Raw genomic sequence first — 17104 nt, 5'->3', positions numbered from 1 at the left:
TTATAGTCTTAGTTATACATTATAACAGTTATTTTCCACAATCCAAAGACTGGGAGAATACAAGAGGTCAATTTAATTAGCTAATTACCATTAAAGGGATTTTTTCTCTTTGACCTTGTGCATTGCTCCATTGACAGAGCCTTACTTATACTCCATTTTACAGAAAATAATGCTTCATCATCGTCTTCAGTGCTGAGCAGGAGGGAAATATCCAGTGAGGAGGTCCTAAGAGCATTGTACTACTACCTCACTAAATATGCCTGCCTGTAAAAGGCAATGCAGATCTCAGGGAAGAATACCAATCTCAAATAGTTCCAGAACTAAATTATCACATAGCTGTGTCCTCCTTTTTAAGGTCCCAACCCACACTCATCAATGCTCATTAAGGTCTATCCACAGTACCAGCCCACCCTAATATTACCCAGCCAGTGGAGACTGCTCTTTCCAGCAATCCTCGAGGTTATACATTCTCTTTTCCTGCAACAAGGCCTCCCTGCTGTTAATCATTTCACCTTAGCAGCACAACCAAGGTGAAAATTTCATTATGCAAGCAAACTGCTGACACAAATTGGCAACTCAGCACCTACACTGGAACGCTGACAAGATGCCCCACCCTCATGCCTTTAACTGCTCAGTACTCAGCAACAGCAGATTTCAACAACAGATACAACAAATCTGTCGGATTAATTGAAAACATCCTGGAAAAGTAGAGTCAGACGAATTGTCACTGATGTTTACAGTAAACTTCACATCCTTCAAAGTGATTTTCTTCTCGCATAAAATCATCCGAAATTAGTTGAGAACGATACACCAGATGTTCAAAACATTCAGAAAGAATTCTTTTCATAAACATCAACCCACTCACACAAGTTCTGTACAACATTTGTAACACTTCTCCCGCAATTTAGACATCACAGTAATACTATAAATGACAGGATGCGCATCTTTCAACTACATTGTGTTTTCAAGCAGTTGTGCAATTAAAATCAAATGTGAGATCCATTTCCCTCAGGATACGAGTTAGTCTCTTTCCTGGAGCAGGCATTGAGGCTTACCCAGTGTGTTACTCTGTCCTGGTGCAGGCATTGAGGCTTACCCAGTGTGTAACTCTGTCCTGGTGCAGGCATTGAGGCTTACCCAGTGTGTAACTCTGTCCTGGTGCAGGCATTGAGCCTTTCCCAGTGTGTTACTCTGTCCTGGTGCAGGCATTGAGGCTTTCCCAGTGTTACTCTGTCCTGGTGCAGGCATTGAGGCTTTCCCAGTGTTACTCTGTCCTGGTGCAGGCATTGAGCCTTTCCCAGTATGTTACTCTGTCCTGGTGCAGGCATTGAGCCTTTCTCAGTGTGTTACTCTGTCCTGGTGCAGGCATTGAGCCTTTCCCTGTGTGTTACTCTATCCTGGTTCAGGCATTGATGCTTTCCCAGTGTGTTACTCTGTCCTGGTGCAGGCATTGAGGCTTACCCAGTGTGTTACTCTGTCCTGGTGCAGGCATTGAGCTTTTCCCAGTGTTACTCTGTCCTGGTGCAGGCATTGAGGCTTACCCAGTGTGTTACTCTGTCCTGGTGCAGGCATTAAGATTTTCTCAGTGTGTTACTCTGTCCTGGTGCAGGCATTGAGCCTTTCCCAGTGTGTCAATCTGTCCTGGTTCAGGCATTGATGCTTTCCCAGTGTGTTACTCTGTCCTGGTTCAGGCATTGATGCTTTCCCAGTGTGTTACTCTGTCCTGGTGCAGGCATTGAGCCTTTCCCAGTATGTTACTCTGTCCTGGTGCAGGCATTAAGCCTTTTCCTGTGTGTTACTCTGTCCTGGTTCAGGCATTGATGCTTTCCCAGTGTGTTACTCTGTCCTGGTGCAGGCATTGAGCCTTTCCCAGTATGTTACTCTGTCCTGGTACAGGCATTGAGCCTTTCCTAGTATGTTACTCTGTCCTGGTTCAGGCATTGAGGCTTTCCCAGAGTGTTACTCTGTCCTGGTACAGGCATTGAGCCTTTCCCAGTGTGTTACTCTGTCCTGGTGCAGGCATTGAGGCTTACCCAGTGTGTTACTCTGTCCTGGTGCAGGCATTAAGCTTTTCCAGTGTTACTCTGTCCTGGTGCAGGCATTGAGGCTTACCCAGTGTGTTACTCTGTCCTGGTGCAGGCATTAAGATTTTCTCAGTGTGTTACTCTGTCCTGGTGCAGGCATTGAGCCTTTCCCAGTGTGTCAATCTGTCCTGGTTCAGGCATTGATGCTTTCCCAGTGTGTTACTCTGTCCTGGTGCAGGCATTGAGCCTTTCCCAGTGTGTTACTCTGTCCTGGTGCAGGCATTGAGCCTTTCCCAGTGTGTTACTCTGTCCTGGTGCAGGCATTAAGCCTTTCCCTGTGTGTTACTCTGTCCTGGTTCAGGCATTGATGCTTTCCCAGTGTGTTACTCTGTCCTGGTGCAGGCATTGAGCCTTTCCCAGTATGTTACTCTGTCCTGGTACAGGCATTGAGCCTTTCCCAGTATGTTACTCTGTCCTGGTTCAGGCATTGAGGCTTTCCCAGAGTGTTACTCTGTCCTGGTACAGGCATTGAGCCTTTCCCAGTGTGTTACTCTGTCCTGGTGCAGGCATTGATGCTTTCCCAGTGTGTTACTCTGTCCTGGTGCAGGCATTGAGCCTTTCCCAGTATGTTACTCTGTCCTGGTGCAGGCATTGAGCCTTTCTCAGTGTGTTACTCTGTCCTGGTGCAGGCATTGAGCCTTTCCCTGTGTGTTACTCTATCCTGGTTCAGGCATTGATGCTTTCCCAGTGTGTTACTCTGTCCTGGTGCAGGCATTGAGGCTTACCCAGTGTGTTACTCTGTCCTGGTGCAGGCATTAAGCTTTTCCCAGTGTTACTCTGTCCTGGTGCAGGCATTGAGGCTTACCCAGTGTGTTACTCTGTCCTGGTGCAGGCATTAAGATTTTCTCAGTGTGTTACTCTGTCCTGGTGCAGGCATTGAGCCTTTCCCAGTGTGTCAATCTGTCCAGGTTCAGGCATTGATGCTTTCCCAGTGTGTTACTCTGTCCTGGTGCAGGCATTGAGCCTTTCCCAGTGTGTTACTCTGTCCTGGTGCAGGCATTAAGCCTTTCCCTGTGTGTTACTCTGTCCTGGTGCAGGCATTGAGCCTTTCCCAGTGTGTTACTCTGTCCTGGTGCAGGCATTAAGCCTTTCCCTGTGTGTTACTCTGTCCTGGTGCAGGCATTGAGCCTTTCCCAGTATGTTACTCTGTCCTGGTGCAGGCATTAAGCCTTTCCCTGTGTGTTACTCTGTCCTGGTTCAGGCATTGATGCTTTCCCAGTGTGTTACTCTGTCCTGGTGCAGGCATTGAGCCTTTCCCAGTATGTTACTCTGGCCTGGTACAGGCATTGAGCCTTTCCCAGTATGTTACTCTGTCCTGGTTCAGGCATTGAGGCTTTCCCAGAGTGTTACTCTGTCCTGGTACAGGCATTGAGCCTTTCCCAGTGTGTTACTCTGTCCTGGTGCAGGCATTGAGGCTTACCCAGTGTGTTACTCTGTCCTGGTGCAGGCATTAAGCTTTTCCCAGTGTTACTCTGTCCTGGTGCAGGCATTGAGGCTTACCCAGTGTGTTACTCTGTCCTGGTGCAGGCATTAAGATTTTCTCAGTGTGTTACTCTGTCCTGGTGCAGGCATTGAGCCTTTCCCAGTGTGTCAATCTGTCCTTGTTCAGGCATTGATGCTTTCCCAGTGTGTTACTCTGTCCTGGTGCAGGCATTGAGCCTTTCCCAGTGTGTTACTCTGTCCTGGTGCAGGCATTGAGCCTTTCCCAGTGTGTTACTCTGTCCTGGTGCAGGCATTAAGCCTTTCCCTGTGTGTTACTCTGTCCTGGTTCAGGCATTGATGCTTTCCCAGTGTGTTACTCTGTCCTGGTGCAGGCATTGAGCCTTTCCCAGTATGTTACTCTGTCCTGGTACAGGCATTGAGCCTTTCCCAGTATGTTACTCTGTCCTGGTTCAGGCATTGAGGCTTTCCCAGAGTGTTACTCTGTCCTGGTACAGGCATTGAGCCTTTCCCAGTGTGTTACTCTGTCCTGGTGCAGGCATTGATGCTTTCCCAGTGTGTTACTCTGTCCTGGTGCAGGCATTGAGGCTTACCCAGTGTGTTACTCTGTCCTGGTGCAGGCATTGAGCCTTACCCAGTGTGTTACTCTGTCCTGGTGCAGGCATTAAGCCTTTCCCTGTGTGTTACTCTGTCCTGGTTCAGGCATTAAGCCTTACCCAGTGTGTTACTCTGTCCTGGTGCAGGCATTGAGCCTTTCCCTGTGTGTTACTCTGTCCTGGTGCAGGCATTGATGCTTTCCCAGTGTGTTACTCTGTCCTGGTGCAGGCATTGATGCTTTCCCAGTGTGTTACTCTGTCCTGGTGCAGGCATTAAGCCTTTCCCAGTGTGTTACTCTATCCTGGTTCAGGTATTGATGCTTTCCCAGTGTGTTACTCTGTCCTGGTGCAGGCATTAAGCTTTTCCCAGTGTGTTACTCTGTCCTGGTGCAGGTATTGAGCCTTTCCCAGTGTGTTACTCTGTCCTGGTGCAGGCATTGATGCTTTCCCAGTGTGTTGCTCTGTCCTGGCGCAGGCATGAAACCTTTCCCAGTGTGTTACTCTATCCTGGTTCAGGTATTGATGCTTTCCCAGTGTGTTACTCTATCCTGGTTCAGGTATTGATGCTTTCCCAGTGTGTTACTCTATCCTGGTTCAGGCATTGAGGCTTTCCCAGTGTGTTACTCTGTCCTGGTTCAGGCATTGAGGCTTTCTCTGTGTGTTACTCTGTCCTTGTGCAGGCATTGAGTCTTTCCCAGTGTGTTACTCTGTCCTGGTGCTGGCATTGAGCCTTTCCCAGTGTGTTACCCTGTCCTGGTGCAGGCATTGAGGCTTTCCAAGTGTGTTACTCTGTCCTGGTGCTGGCATTGAGCCTTTCCCAGTGTGTTTGTCCCAGGGGTATTCAATATTCAGGAAATATAGAAGGCGAGGGAAGGGAGGTGTGGTAGCGTTACTGGTTAAAGAGGAGATTAACGTAATAGTAAGGAAGGACATTAGCCTGGATGATGTGGAATTTGTATGAGTGGAGCTGCGGAACACCAAAGGAGAAAAACCGTAAGCGGGAGTTGTGTTCAGACCACCAAAGAGTAGTTGAGCGCTTGGGGATAGCATCAGACAGCAAATTAGAGATGCGTGCAGTTAGGATACAGCAATTATCATGGGTGACATCAACCTGCATATTGATCGGACTAATCAAACTGATAGCAATGCGATGGGGGAGGATTTCGGGGAATGTATAAGGGATGGTTTTCTCCAACAATATGTCGAGGAACCAACTAGAGAGCGGGCCAACTAGACTGGGTATTGTGCAATGAGAGAGGATTAATTAGCAACGTTGTAGTGCAATATTCTTTCGGGAACAGGGACCATAATATGGTAGAACTCTTCATTAAGATAGAGAGTGACACTGTTAAGTCTGAGACTAGGATCCTGAACTTAAAGAAAGCTAACTTTGATGGTATGAGACGTGCATTGGCTAGGATAAGCTGACAACGGATACTTAAGGAGTTGAAGGTGGATAGGCAATGGCAGACATTTACAGAACACAAGGATGAACTTCAATAATTGTACATACCTGTCTGGTGGAAGAGTAAGATGGGGAAGGTGGCTCAACCATGGTTAACAGGGGAACTCAGGAACAGTGTTAAAGCCAAAGAGGAGGCATATAAATTGGTGAGAAAAAGTAGCAAGCCTCAGGACTGGGAGAAATATAAAATTCAGCAGAGGAGGACAAAGGGTTTAATTCGGAAGACGAAAATAGAATACGGGAGTAAGCTTGCAGAAAACAAGATTGCAAAAGTTTCCAAAGATATGGGAAGAGAAAAAGACTGGTGAAGACAAATGTAGGTCCCTTACAGTTAGAATCATAATGGCCAATGAAGAGAGGCAGACCAGTTGAACAACTACTTTGAATCTATATTTACTAAGGAGGACACAAATAACCTTCCAGAAATACTAGGGGACAGAGGGTCTAGCATGAAGGAGGAACTGAAGGAAACTCTAATTAGTCAGGAAATTCTATCGAAGAAATTGATGGAATTAAAAACTGATAAGTCCCCAGGGCCTGATGCTCTGCATCCCAGAGTACTTAAATAATAATAATCGCTTATTGTCACAAGTAAGCTTCAATGAAGTTACTGTGAATAGCCCCTAGTGGGCAGCACGGTAGAATGGTGGTTAGCATAAATGCTTCACAGCTCCAGGGTCCCAGGTTCGATTCCCGGCTGGGTCACTGTCTGTGCGGAGTCTGCACGTCCTCCCCGTGTGTGCGTGGGTTTCCTCCGGGTGCTCCGGTTTCCTCCCACAGTCCAAAGATGTGCGGGTTAGGTGGATTGGCCATGCTAAATTGCCCGTAGTGTCCTAAAAAGTAAGGTTAAGGGGGGGTTGTTGGGTTACGGGTATAGGGTGGATACGTGGGTTTGAGTAGGGTGATCATTGCTCGGCACAACATCGAGGGCCGAAGGGCCTGTTCTGTGCTGTACTGTTCTATGTTCTATGTAGTCACCACATTCCGGCGCCTGTTCGGGGAGGCTGGTACATGAATTGAAATTGCTCTGCTGGCCTTGTTCTGCATTACAGCTGTTTAGCCCACTGTGCTAAACCAGCCCCTAAGGAAGTGACCCTAGAAATAGTGGATGCATTCCAATGGATTGGAGGGTAGCTAATATAACCCAACTTTATAAAAAGGGAGGGAGAGAAAATGGTGAATTATAGACCTATTAGCCTGTCATCGGTGGTGGGGAAAATGCTGGAGTCAATTATTAAGGGTGAAATAATGAAGCATTTAGAAAGTGGGGACAGGATCGGTACAAGTCAGCATGGATTCACTGAAGGTAAATCATGCTTGACAAATCTTCTGGAATTTTTTGAGGATGTGACCAGTAGAGTGGACAAGGGGGAATCAGTGGATGTTGTGTTTCTTGACTTTCAAAAGGCTTTTGACAAGGTCCCATACGAGAGATTAATGAGCAAAATTAAAGCTCATGGTATTCCGGGTAATGTATTGACATAGATGGAGAACTAGCTGGCAGGAAGCAGAGAGTGGGAATATACAGGTCCTTTTCAGAGTGGCATGCAGTGACTAATGGGGTACCGCAGTATTTACTGCTGGGACCCCAGCTGTTCACAATGTACATTAATCATTTAGATGATGGAATTGTATGCAATATCTCCAAATTTGCAGACGACACTAAGCTGGGTGACAGTGTCTGCTGTGAGGAGGATGCAAAGAGGCTTCAGGGTGACTTGGACAGGGCAGACTGGCTGAGTGGGCAAATACTTGGCAAATGCAATGTAATGTGGATAAATGTGAGGTTGTCCACTTTGGTGGCAAAAACAGGAACCTGAATGGTGGCAGTTTAGGAAAAGGGGAAGTGCAAAGAAACCTGGGTGTCATGGTGGAACAGTCGCTGAAAGTTGGCATGCAGGTACAGCAGGCGGTGAGGAAAGCTAATGGCATACTAGCTTTCATAGCAGGAGGATTTGAGTGTAGACGTAGTGATGCCTTGCTGCAGCTGTACAGGGCATTGGTGAGACCACAGTTTGGGTATTGTGTGCAGTTCTGGTCTCCTAGTTTGAGGAAGGACATTCTTGCTATTGAGGGTGTCCAGCGAAGGTTCACCAAACTAATTCCCGAAATGGCAGCACTGACATATGAAGAAACACTGGATCGACTTGGATGAGCTTGTGCTCACTGGAGTTTAGAAGAATGGGAAGGGATCTCATAGAAACATTAAATCCTGAAGGCGCTGGATAGGCTAGATGCAGGAAGAATGTTCACGATGTTGGGGACGTCCAGAACTAAGGTCACAGCCTAAGAGTAAGGGGCAACCTGTTCAGGACTGACATGAAGAAGAATGTCTTTTCTCAGAGAGTTGTGAACTTGTGGAATTCTCGACCACAGAAAGCTGTTGGTGTCAGTTTGTTGGATATATTCAAGAGAGAGAGCTGGATGTGGCCCTTGCGGCTAAAGGGATTAAGGGGGATGGAGAGAAAGCGGGAATGGGATACTGAATTTGCACGATCAGCCATGATCATATTGAATGGTGGTGCAGGCTTGAAGGGCCGAATGGTCTCCACTTGCACCTATTTTCTATATTTCTATGAACGTGATTAATTAAAGAGCAGAGACTAAAGAGTAGAAGGTACATGGTAGGAGTTGGTTTTAGAAGTGGAACAGAGAGTAGCTATGAAGGGATCTGGAAAATGAGGAAAATATTGAATTAAGGAACTGGGAAACACTGCTGAATGTTAAAGATAGGGCTGCTAAGTAAGCGGTATTTTGGGTAGGACAGTACAAAGGGGGCAGAGTTTTGCCTAATCTAAAGTGAATGTGGGACAAATCATAAGAGGCATTGCACTGTCAGGATCAGCCTGCATGAATAACTGAAAAACAAGCTGGAGTTGGGGCAACAATATGGAGGACATCTTCATAATGTTGGGAGAAAATTCTGGGTATCCACAATAACATTGGACAAGTTATTCAGCAAAGTAATGCTCATGTGGTCAAGGACTCAAGAATGTGGGTCAGGTTTAAAATATGATCATCAATATGTATCCTAGTTACACATCGACAATTAACATTTCCAAATCTTTTTTTTCTCTTTTTAAATTCTTTTTTTAAAGAGTACCCAATTTTTTGTTTTCAATTTAGGGGCAATTTAGCGTGGCCAACCCACCTAATCCGCACATCTTTGAGCTGTGGAGGTGAATTCGACGCAGACACAGGGAGAATGCGCAAACTCCACACGGACAGCGACCCCAGAGCCGGGATCGAACCCGGATCCTTCGTGCCATAGGCAGCAGTGTGCCACCGTGCTGCCCTCGATCATTACCAAATCTTAACATATTGACCAAGAATAGGAGTGAACGAACCCAGGGTGGAAAATCATGATACGGCGAGGATAACTAAATGAGAGTTCGAGTGAAACTCCGACAGAGATATATTTCCTACACTGGGAGAAGTCAAGAGGATGAAGTGCAGGATGAACTGTTTAGAATGCAGCAAAGAGATCAAGGAGGACAGGAAGATTAACACATCATTGTAATCATCAAAGATTAAAATACAGTGATCACCACGGTCTTGAGACATGAACAGACTAAAGAAATTTCAACAGGGAATGAAGGGAGAGCACCAAGCAGGATAGAAAGAAAGCAAAGTTTTTAGATGGAGTAGTTGGAGGCAACGTCAGGATGAGCTTTTCTGAGTAAGGAGTTGTTGATGGTAGCCTTCAAGCGCAAGGGTATAGTGCCTGAGGATGAATGGATGAATGAATGAGGTGGTCAATTGAGCATAAAGCAAGATTGGACACTAGCAGTGACTCTGAGAGCTAGAATGTGGTGTGGAGAGGGGTAGGGTTGGGGGTAAGTAATGAGAGCCCCACAGTTTTTCTGTGGAAGCAGATGGAGTCCTGCTGCTCCTCCTCATTAAAGTAAATTTTAAAAAACGGTTTACTTACCTTGTTTTCATCAGCCTCCTCAGCTCACTTAAGAACCACAGGTTAGGCCATTGTAGAACCTGAAAAACTACTGGGAGCTTGCACAATGTCTGTCCAGTGTTGACCAATTTCAGGCCAAGGTACTTAAATAGACTTTAAGTCCTAATTAACATATTGCCTGAGCCAAAGGGCCCAAATTTAACTCTAAGTTAAGGGTCTTGAGTGTGTTAAAATCCTGCCCAAAGTGCCTCAGGTACCTTTTATGCCACAGAATATTGCTTCTTGAAAATAGACCCTTAATTTTCCTTGTTTTGCATGCAAAAAACAGGGGAGACAAGGTTCAATCTCAACCTGAATGTTTGCCAGCTTATCAATCGTATTTGCAACAAGAGACTTGGAGATTGATCATTTACCTCCATCCAGAGAGAAAACATACTTCAATACACTGACCAATGCAGAAATGCTTTTCGTCTCTCTCTGTCTCTCTGGAGATTTTGACTGTTTCCAAGTCTGTATTCCTTTCTGTGTCCAATGAGCTATTCTCTGGTACATGATTGACCTTATTAGTTGGACTACTACAATGAAGAAAACGCATGACATCAAGTGCATGAAAACAGTGTAAAATACATCAAACTCTAATCAAAAGACACACACACACTTTGGCTGTATCTTGCGGTTTCCATTTGATTAACTGCAGTTTGATGACGAAGCTTGTTGCTTGCGGTGAGAATGCATGCTCGCTCCTCCCCATGTGATACCAGGTTTCTACCTACCTCCTTTTCTACATATTTTCTTGTTGGGTTTTCTCGTGCATTCCTTCGATATTCTTTTTACTGTAAAATGAATAAAATACTGCAAAATAACATGAGGCTCCATCAGACACAGTAGGAGCATGCAATCACAACCGTCTCACTCCCCCTCCCCACCCATACACACACGCACACACACACACACCACACACACACACATGAGAGAGACCTATTTGCAGAAATATTCAGTCTTCCCAGGGCACAGCTGGTCCATTCTGTTGGAGCTGCCAGTGCAGTACCACTCCGATTTGAGAATGTTGAGAATATTAAATTGGACATCATGCCCCCCACTCCACTGTCTGCTCCTCCATCTCATGGTGAGGCAGACCATGCAATAACCTTTTAGGATTCAGGCAGAGACTGCCCCCACACAAAAGCCCCATTTTTCAAATGTTTCTCTGACTGAAGAATAAACACTGAGTGCTCCCTCAGGAATTCTTATTAAAAGCCTTATCTGAAATGTGAACCTGTCTTTCCCTTTTGTTACATACTGGTGGCTCTGCTGTGTGTTTCCACCATTTCTTGCTTTTATTTTAGATTGATTGTTCACAGGTTTTTCTTATCCCAATCCTTGGGGGAGAACTGCTGTGGATTTTGTTCCTTAAGAGATGCACGTGTGAAGATTTGCTCTGATCTGAAAGGATGTATTGCAGTTTTACTAGTAATATCAAATAGAGAAAATCTATACAAATGCCTTCATGACATTGCAACATGAAAAGAGTAAGGCTCTGCTTCTTCCAGCCTGGTTACACTTTGTGATATTCGTAAATGCTGAGTTTCATCAGTTTGTCTGTCACTGATGGTGTATGGGATTGGTCTGTGTGGAATCCCAGTTGTATTGCTATCACATTAACAGTGTTATCTACTGCTCGTCCTATGAGGACAGTGAGGTCCATAAATCCTACACCATTTATTAGAGTTTTGTTTGCACTTCAGTCGCATGCTCCTGATCCAATGGGCACCTGATGCGGCCTGGCCAAACTTGCTATCAACAAAAAAAAATCCTAGTCCAAGCAAGACACATTGCTCAGGTCATAACCTCAAGATACTTCCCTACAACCTGTTCAAACACTTCAAAATGTTAATAATTTGTGTGCCAAATAAAATACACTTTTTGCCAAATCTGCATAGTAGAGCGAGGCAGTTAGCCTCACTCTAATGTGCAGATTCCCGAGATACCAGAGGCTTTGGTATTCAACCCCTTCACCCCAGCCACCTCGGGCGAGTGCCAATCAGCACTGGTGCCCACAAACGGGTACCAGACGGAACAGTTATACGGCCGGAGGAGATTACAGAGATCGGGAGGGGCCGAGCCCATTGTGGGTGGGATTTACACCATAACATCTCGCGAGATAGCGTTGGATCTCGCGAGGTGTGGCGAGCCAGGTAGATCCCGGGAATGGGAGCTCCCTGCTGTCATTGGCACGCTATGTCACGGCGAGCTGTTCGACGCAGCGTGGCCGTTGGATCATGTCCTTTATCTTTAAAAATTCTCTGAACTCCAAATGATAAACTGTAATTACCTGAATTTGCAATACCTGTTCTTGAAAACGGGCATTACATTGGCTTTTCTACAGTTCTCTGATACATATGCACACTCAATAAAACTCTGAAATATTCTTCCTAAAATCTCTACTATTCCCTTGATCTATCTTGTCAGGTCCTACCGTTCTATCCTCCTTTAGCTCTTCAAATGTCTCCATCCTGAGTTTGAAATTTACTCCAAATCAAACTCTCTTTATTAATCTTTGATAAATTTAAACACAGCTCCTTGATGCCCCACAATATCAAAATTCCTTTTTCTTTATTGTGATGGTATGAACAGGAGCACTGCCATTGGTGCAGAGCACTGGTTTCCCATTGGCTCTGGCTGGTCATGTGCCTCTCGGCTGATTGGCTGGGACTAGTCATGTGACTGCTCACCAATTGGTTGCGAGGCCAGTAGACCCCGCCTCCGAGGCAGGGTATACGTACCCAGAGTTCCCGGCGGTCAGCCTTTCACTGTAGTCGACCACCGGGCTAACATCTAGCTGATTATAGCCTAAGTTTGGACCTCCATCGTGTCTCGCGTCCAATTGATGGTACATCACTTATCCCTCATACTGTGCAAATGCAGTTCTCCTGAATCCTTACACCTTCTAATGCAAATGTATTTTCCTCACTGTACCTGAATACTATTTTTTTTTACCCTCTTCTATTTACATTTAAGTCACCTTCTGATAATGGTCAGAATCTAACAAAATTTAAGTGTAGTAGCAAGCGGGAAATAATAATTATAATAATCTTTATTGTCATAAGTAGGCTTACATTAACATTGCAATAAAGTTACTGTGAAAATCCTCTAGTCGCCACATGCCGGCACCTTTTCGAGTACACAGAGGGAGAATTCAGAATGTCCAAATTACCTAAGAGCACATCTTTCGGGACTTGGCAGGAGTTTCCCCACAGCTAACCTGGCAAGGCCATCACGGGTATCTAACATTAATGCGGCCACTTAATAGAGCCCCACAAGCTTCACGCCGCAAATGACTGTCCCGCCTGCTGATTCACTGGGACAGTGCATGGCAGCTCCTCGCTAATGTGGGGGAGCAGCACTTAAACCAGTCCCGTAATAGCACACTGGTATACCACCACAGACCAGCTCCACAATTCGTGGATGGTGACCTGGCCAGACTAATGGGCGCGGTGGAGTCAAGACGGGACACCCTGTTTGCTCGAAGGTGCCAGAGGGTCAGCCACAGGGCAGCCAGTGCCGGCTGGGAGGCAGTAGCAGAGGAGTGTGACAAGAAAAGCCGCCACCGAGTGCCGCAAGAAGGTCGACAACCTCGACCGGGCCGCATGGGTGATTTGGCACCAGTCCCACATGTTACCACCTCCCCCCAACCCAATGGCCCCATGCCTGGCCGCCAGCATAATACTGCTCACAAAGGGGCATTACTGAGAAGCAGCCGGAGCTCCATCCCGATCTGACACCCATGGCCCTCCAGGCACCGATCGGGAGGTGGGAGGACTGGACGCTAACCGAGGGAGATGACGGCGGTCATCAGCCCTCCCTAGTCCACTCTCCCTGCCAACGGCGCGTCTCGGGTCAACATGCGGAACGGGCTGGCATAGCAAGACATGTGCCACCGGCAAGGGCAAGAGGACACCCGCCGGGGGATCAAAGGTCACAGAACACGATAGGCAGCAGGGTATCTCTGATGTGCATCCTAGTGGTAGAGCTCAGAGGGCTAGGAAGATTGAGGATAACTGAGAGGGCATGGGGAATGAGAGGGCAGCACCCTCAGAAGCTAGGGACAGTTAAGGTCAGGATTGTACACCATTAAACGTATGTTGCACCCGAGACATATTGGGCCTCTGTCACGTTATTCCGCACTGCAGGTCAGTCTGAAGCCCCCACCCCCACCCTCCACCAAGGCATAACACGTGCAGGTGATTCAGCAGGCAGGAGACAGACTATGGCATAGATAGAGAAGCGCCAGACCTCAGACCACAGCTGGTTATCATCACTTGCACTCCCCCACCCCGCCTCCCGGCCTTGTATAATGACCCCCTGACAGTGCGTACACAGGCCCATCATCCTGGAGTGATGAAACACAGACCTTGTGCGGGTGGGAGGCAGGGTTTGAGATGACGGACAAAGCCAAGCCCTATAAGAAGCGGGCAAGGATGAGGGCCACCCCGGCCCTTCGGGGATGCATGACCCTTGCCGCCGCCGCCTGTCCTCCACCCCCCACAGATGGTCCTGCAGGTCCTCCCCAGGCTCATCCTCTAGCCCCTCTGGTCCAGTTGCGGCATGTTCCTTCTCCTCCACCGCCAGCACGTCGCCCCACTGCTGCGCCAGTTTGTGGGGGGCACAGCAGACCACTATAGAGCAGGCGACTCTCTGGGGTGTGTACTGCGGTGCACCAGCAAAACAGTCTTGGCATCGGAACCGCATTTTCAGCAGCCGATGCGCCGCTCAATAACAGCACAAGTGTCCACATGGCCCTCGTGATATCAGGTCTCCGCATCAGTCACTGGCTTCCATACTGATGTCGTCAGCCAGGTCCTGAGCGTGTACCCCTTATCCCCCAAGAGCCATCCAGTCACCCTAGAAGGTACTGCGAAACGCCAACTGCCCCAGGATGTAGCTGTCAAACACACTCCCTGGGAAACGTGCGCACATGTGCTTGATTTTCATGTGATGGTCGCACACAAGTTGGACGTTCAGGGAGTGGAACCACTTCCTTTTGATGAAGGGCACTCCCGGACGGTCCGGTGCATACAAGGCGACATGTGTGCCATCTATTAACCACTGGACCTGGGGCATCCCTGCGATTGCAGAGAATCCTGCTGCCCGGGCATCTTGTTGTGCTTGGATCAGGTCAAAGTTTATGTAGTCGGGCATCCGTGTCTTCATGGCTGTTGGTTGGGATGCGCCACCAAGTCCCTGCTCGAGCCCTGGAATGATCCTGAAGCATAGAATTTAGGACTGCAGTGACCATGGTGGTCACCTGGTATCCTCCTTCACCACATGGTGCCAAGTCCACAAGGACACAGCACAGATGCCATGCTATCTTCTTATTGAGGCAGAGCCTCCTCAGGAAATGCTGTCTGTCATTTGTTCAAAAGACCAACGACAGCTGTATACCTTGGGCAATCACCCTGATAGGCAGCCAGGACCTCATGATATGGGGCAGGCCCCTGCACATGGGCTGCTGCCTCGAGCCTCTGTCGACACTGCCTTCTCTGGTGTCTCACCGCCTGGCCTGCCACTAACAACGCAATGGACGTTTCTGCGGGGTCCATGATATCATCCATAATGTGATATCTGTAAGGAACTGGAGAGGGTGAGAGACCAGCGAACAGCTATGGTTTCCGCCTCAGGACCCTTGGATCCCCCAGACATCATCCACCTTCAAATCCCCGGTCAACCCTTAGCCCATCATACACACTCATCCTCGGCCATAGCAGGGTCGCCTGGGCACCGGATCCCAGACCCCCACTGGGAACATTACCTGATCAGTGCTGGTTCCCCCCCTGGTCCACACACCCACCCTCTGGTTGCGGGGCGCCCCCAGTGCTGCGCCCAGCTCCTGGGTGTTAGAATATTGGCTGTTGCCTCTGTGGTTTTGATGCCTCTGTGGTTTTCAAAAAAAGTTTCCAGGCCTCTCAGTTTGATTGGGATACTAGACAGTAACAACCACCTGCAACATGACACGTGTACCCTCGGGGATCCACTTGCGAGTTGCCAATTCCTTTACAATAGCCTTCAGCTGCACGCCAACGGCTGCCATGGTCAACAGGAGTTAATGGGACCATCACCATATTACGGACGGGTTCTGTCCTGGGTGTGTTTGGTGGGATGGACAGGCAGCAGCTAAAACTGGTATACATAATCCAGGGGTTGGCATGCAGAGCTCCTACACCCCCAGCCCAGTGGCGACCCTCCTGAATGATGGCGGCCCATCCACCAAACAAGCTCCTCCCTCCCCCGCCAACACCCCTCAAGCACTGGGATAGTGGCCTCAGTGCTTCCGGGCTGAGTGACCAATTTCAAAGATAGCTACTCACCTCCTTGGATCTCCTCAGCAGCCATTGCGCTAGCTTTACGTTTTAAATAGTGTACAAACGGCGTCCGCATGGCCGCTTGCTGGGGAAGCGGTTAGATCACGAAAGGCTGTTCAATAGGGGTCCTTCCCATTTTTCGACGTGATGGGATCCGCATCTTGCCAACGGGAGTGGGCCGGTTAGATCAGAAACCGATCGGTGGCCGGCGTGGTTTCTGGTTTCAGCCTCTCCCGCTATATAGCCGACCTCCTCGTTCTCTCAACCTGCCACAACTTGGCCAGTAGATCGCGTCCAATGTTTAAATCCACCTGTCCTGACCCCTGCTTTTGTCTAAATCCGGTTCTCGTCAGTCTTCATTCAGCATAAATCCAGCTCTCTTTATACACATATCAAGCTTAATCCCTCTCACCCAGTAACAATGGCATGCAGAAGGATTAGGGTCAGGCGGAGTGCATCGCCTTACTGACTGCATCATGTTAACTTAGCAACATTTTATCTTCACTGGCTAAGTCCAGCAAGGCTCCTGGTTAAGCACCCACCTGATGTAGGATTAGGCCCCTGAATATACGAACCAGGAATTTACGGTCTGTTCCAGAACCCAATGCTAAATTTGGCAAAATCATTGGGCCAAACACCAAGAACCACTGAATTTTCAACTTTTTAAAAATTATTTTAATGAGTGCTCCTCCTGGCTCCACACAATACTGTGGACTGTAATCTCCTCTCTTGCTCGCCTCTCCCTCCCAGGACCTATTTGATCTGGCCAATTTCAAGGTGACCCTGGTGAGCAAGCTGCATTAGGATGCTGTTTTCCAGCAAACCTCATTAATTCATCTTTGGGTACATATAAGCACTCTGTCCACCTTGCATTGGTTTTCAGTATGAGACCACGTTCTCAGCTACTGTGTTTATGAAATAAACAATGCCTCCAATGAAGTATTTGAACGACTATCTCACCTCGCTAACTTTAGACTGAACCTACCCAATTCCTGCCTTGGATCCGAAATGAATCCTGCAGGTGACATTTTGACTCCCAGTCGAAAAAATCCACAGCAGAAACTTGGACATTAATTGGCAAACTAACTCAAGAGGCCATGAGGCAGGATTCCCCCCCAACCCCCACCGCATGCTTTGCGGCGGCGGAGATGGTCTGTCATTGCCCAGCGGCGGGATCTTCTGGCCCCACCGTTGTCAACTTGGTTCGCCATTGAATGCACCCCTCGCTGCCAGGAAGCCCACAGTGGTGG

The 17104-nt window shown here is 47.8% G+C and overlaps 1 protein-coding gene across 7 annotated transcripts in view; it reads right to left on the bottom strand.

The window, feature by feature from the left end:
* nlgn3a (neuroligin 3a) overlaps positions 1 to 17104 on the bottom strand; it is a 336056-nt gene that overhangs the window by 207249 nt on the left and 111703 nt on the right. For 4 of the 7 annotated variants that reach the window (XM_038775279.1, XM_038775283.1, XM_038775280.1 and 1 more), the window contains one exon: positions 10269 to 10328. The exons of 2 other annotated variants lie outside the window; for them this stretch is intronic. In XM_038775279.1, the coding sequence (XP_038631207.1) occupies positions 10269 to 10328 (60 nt within the window). Of the gene's footprint in view, positions 1 to 10268; positions 10329 to 11971; positions 12037 to 17104 lie in introns of those variants that run through there. One more of the 7 variants, XM_038775285.1, reaches the window with a different exon arrangement.

Source organism: Scyliorhinus canicula, chromosome 17, assembly GCF_902713615.1.
Source record: "Scyliorhinus canicula chromosome 17, sScyCan1.1, whole genome shotgun sequence".
Taxonomy (NCBI): Eukaryota; Metazoa; Chordata; class Chondrichthyes; order Carcharhiniformes; family Scyliorhinidae; genus Scyliorhinus; species Scyliorhinus canicula.
This window is presented reverse-complemented; position numbering and strand designations above follow the sequence as displayed.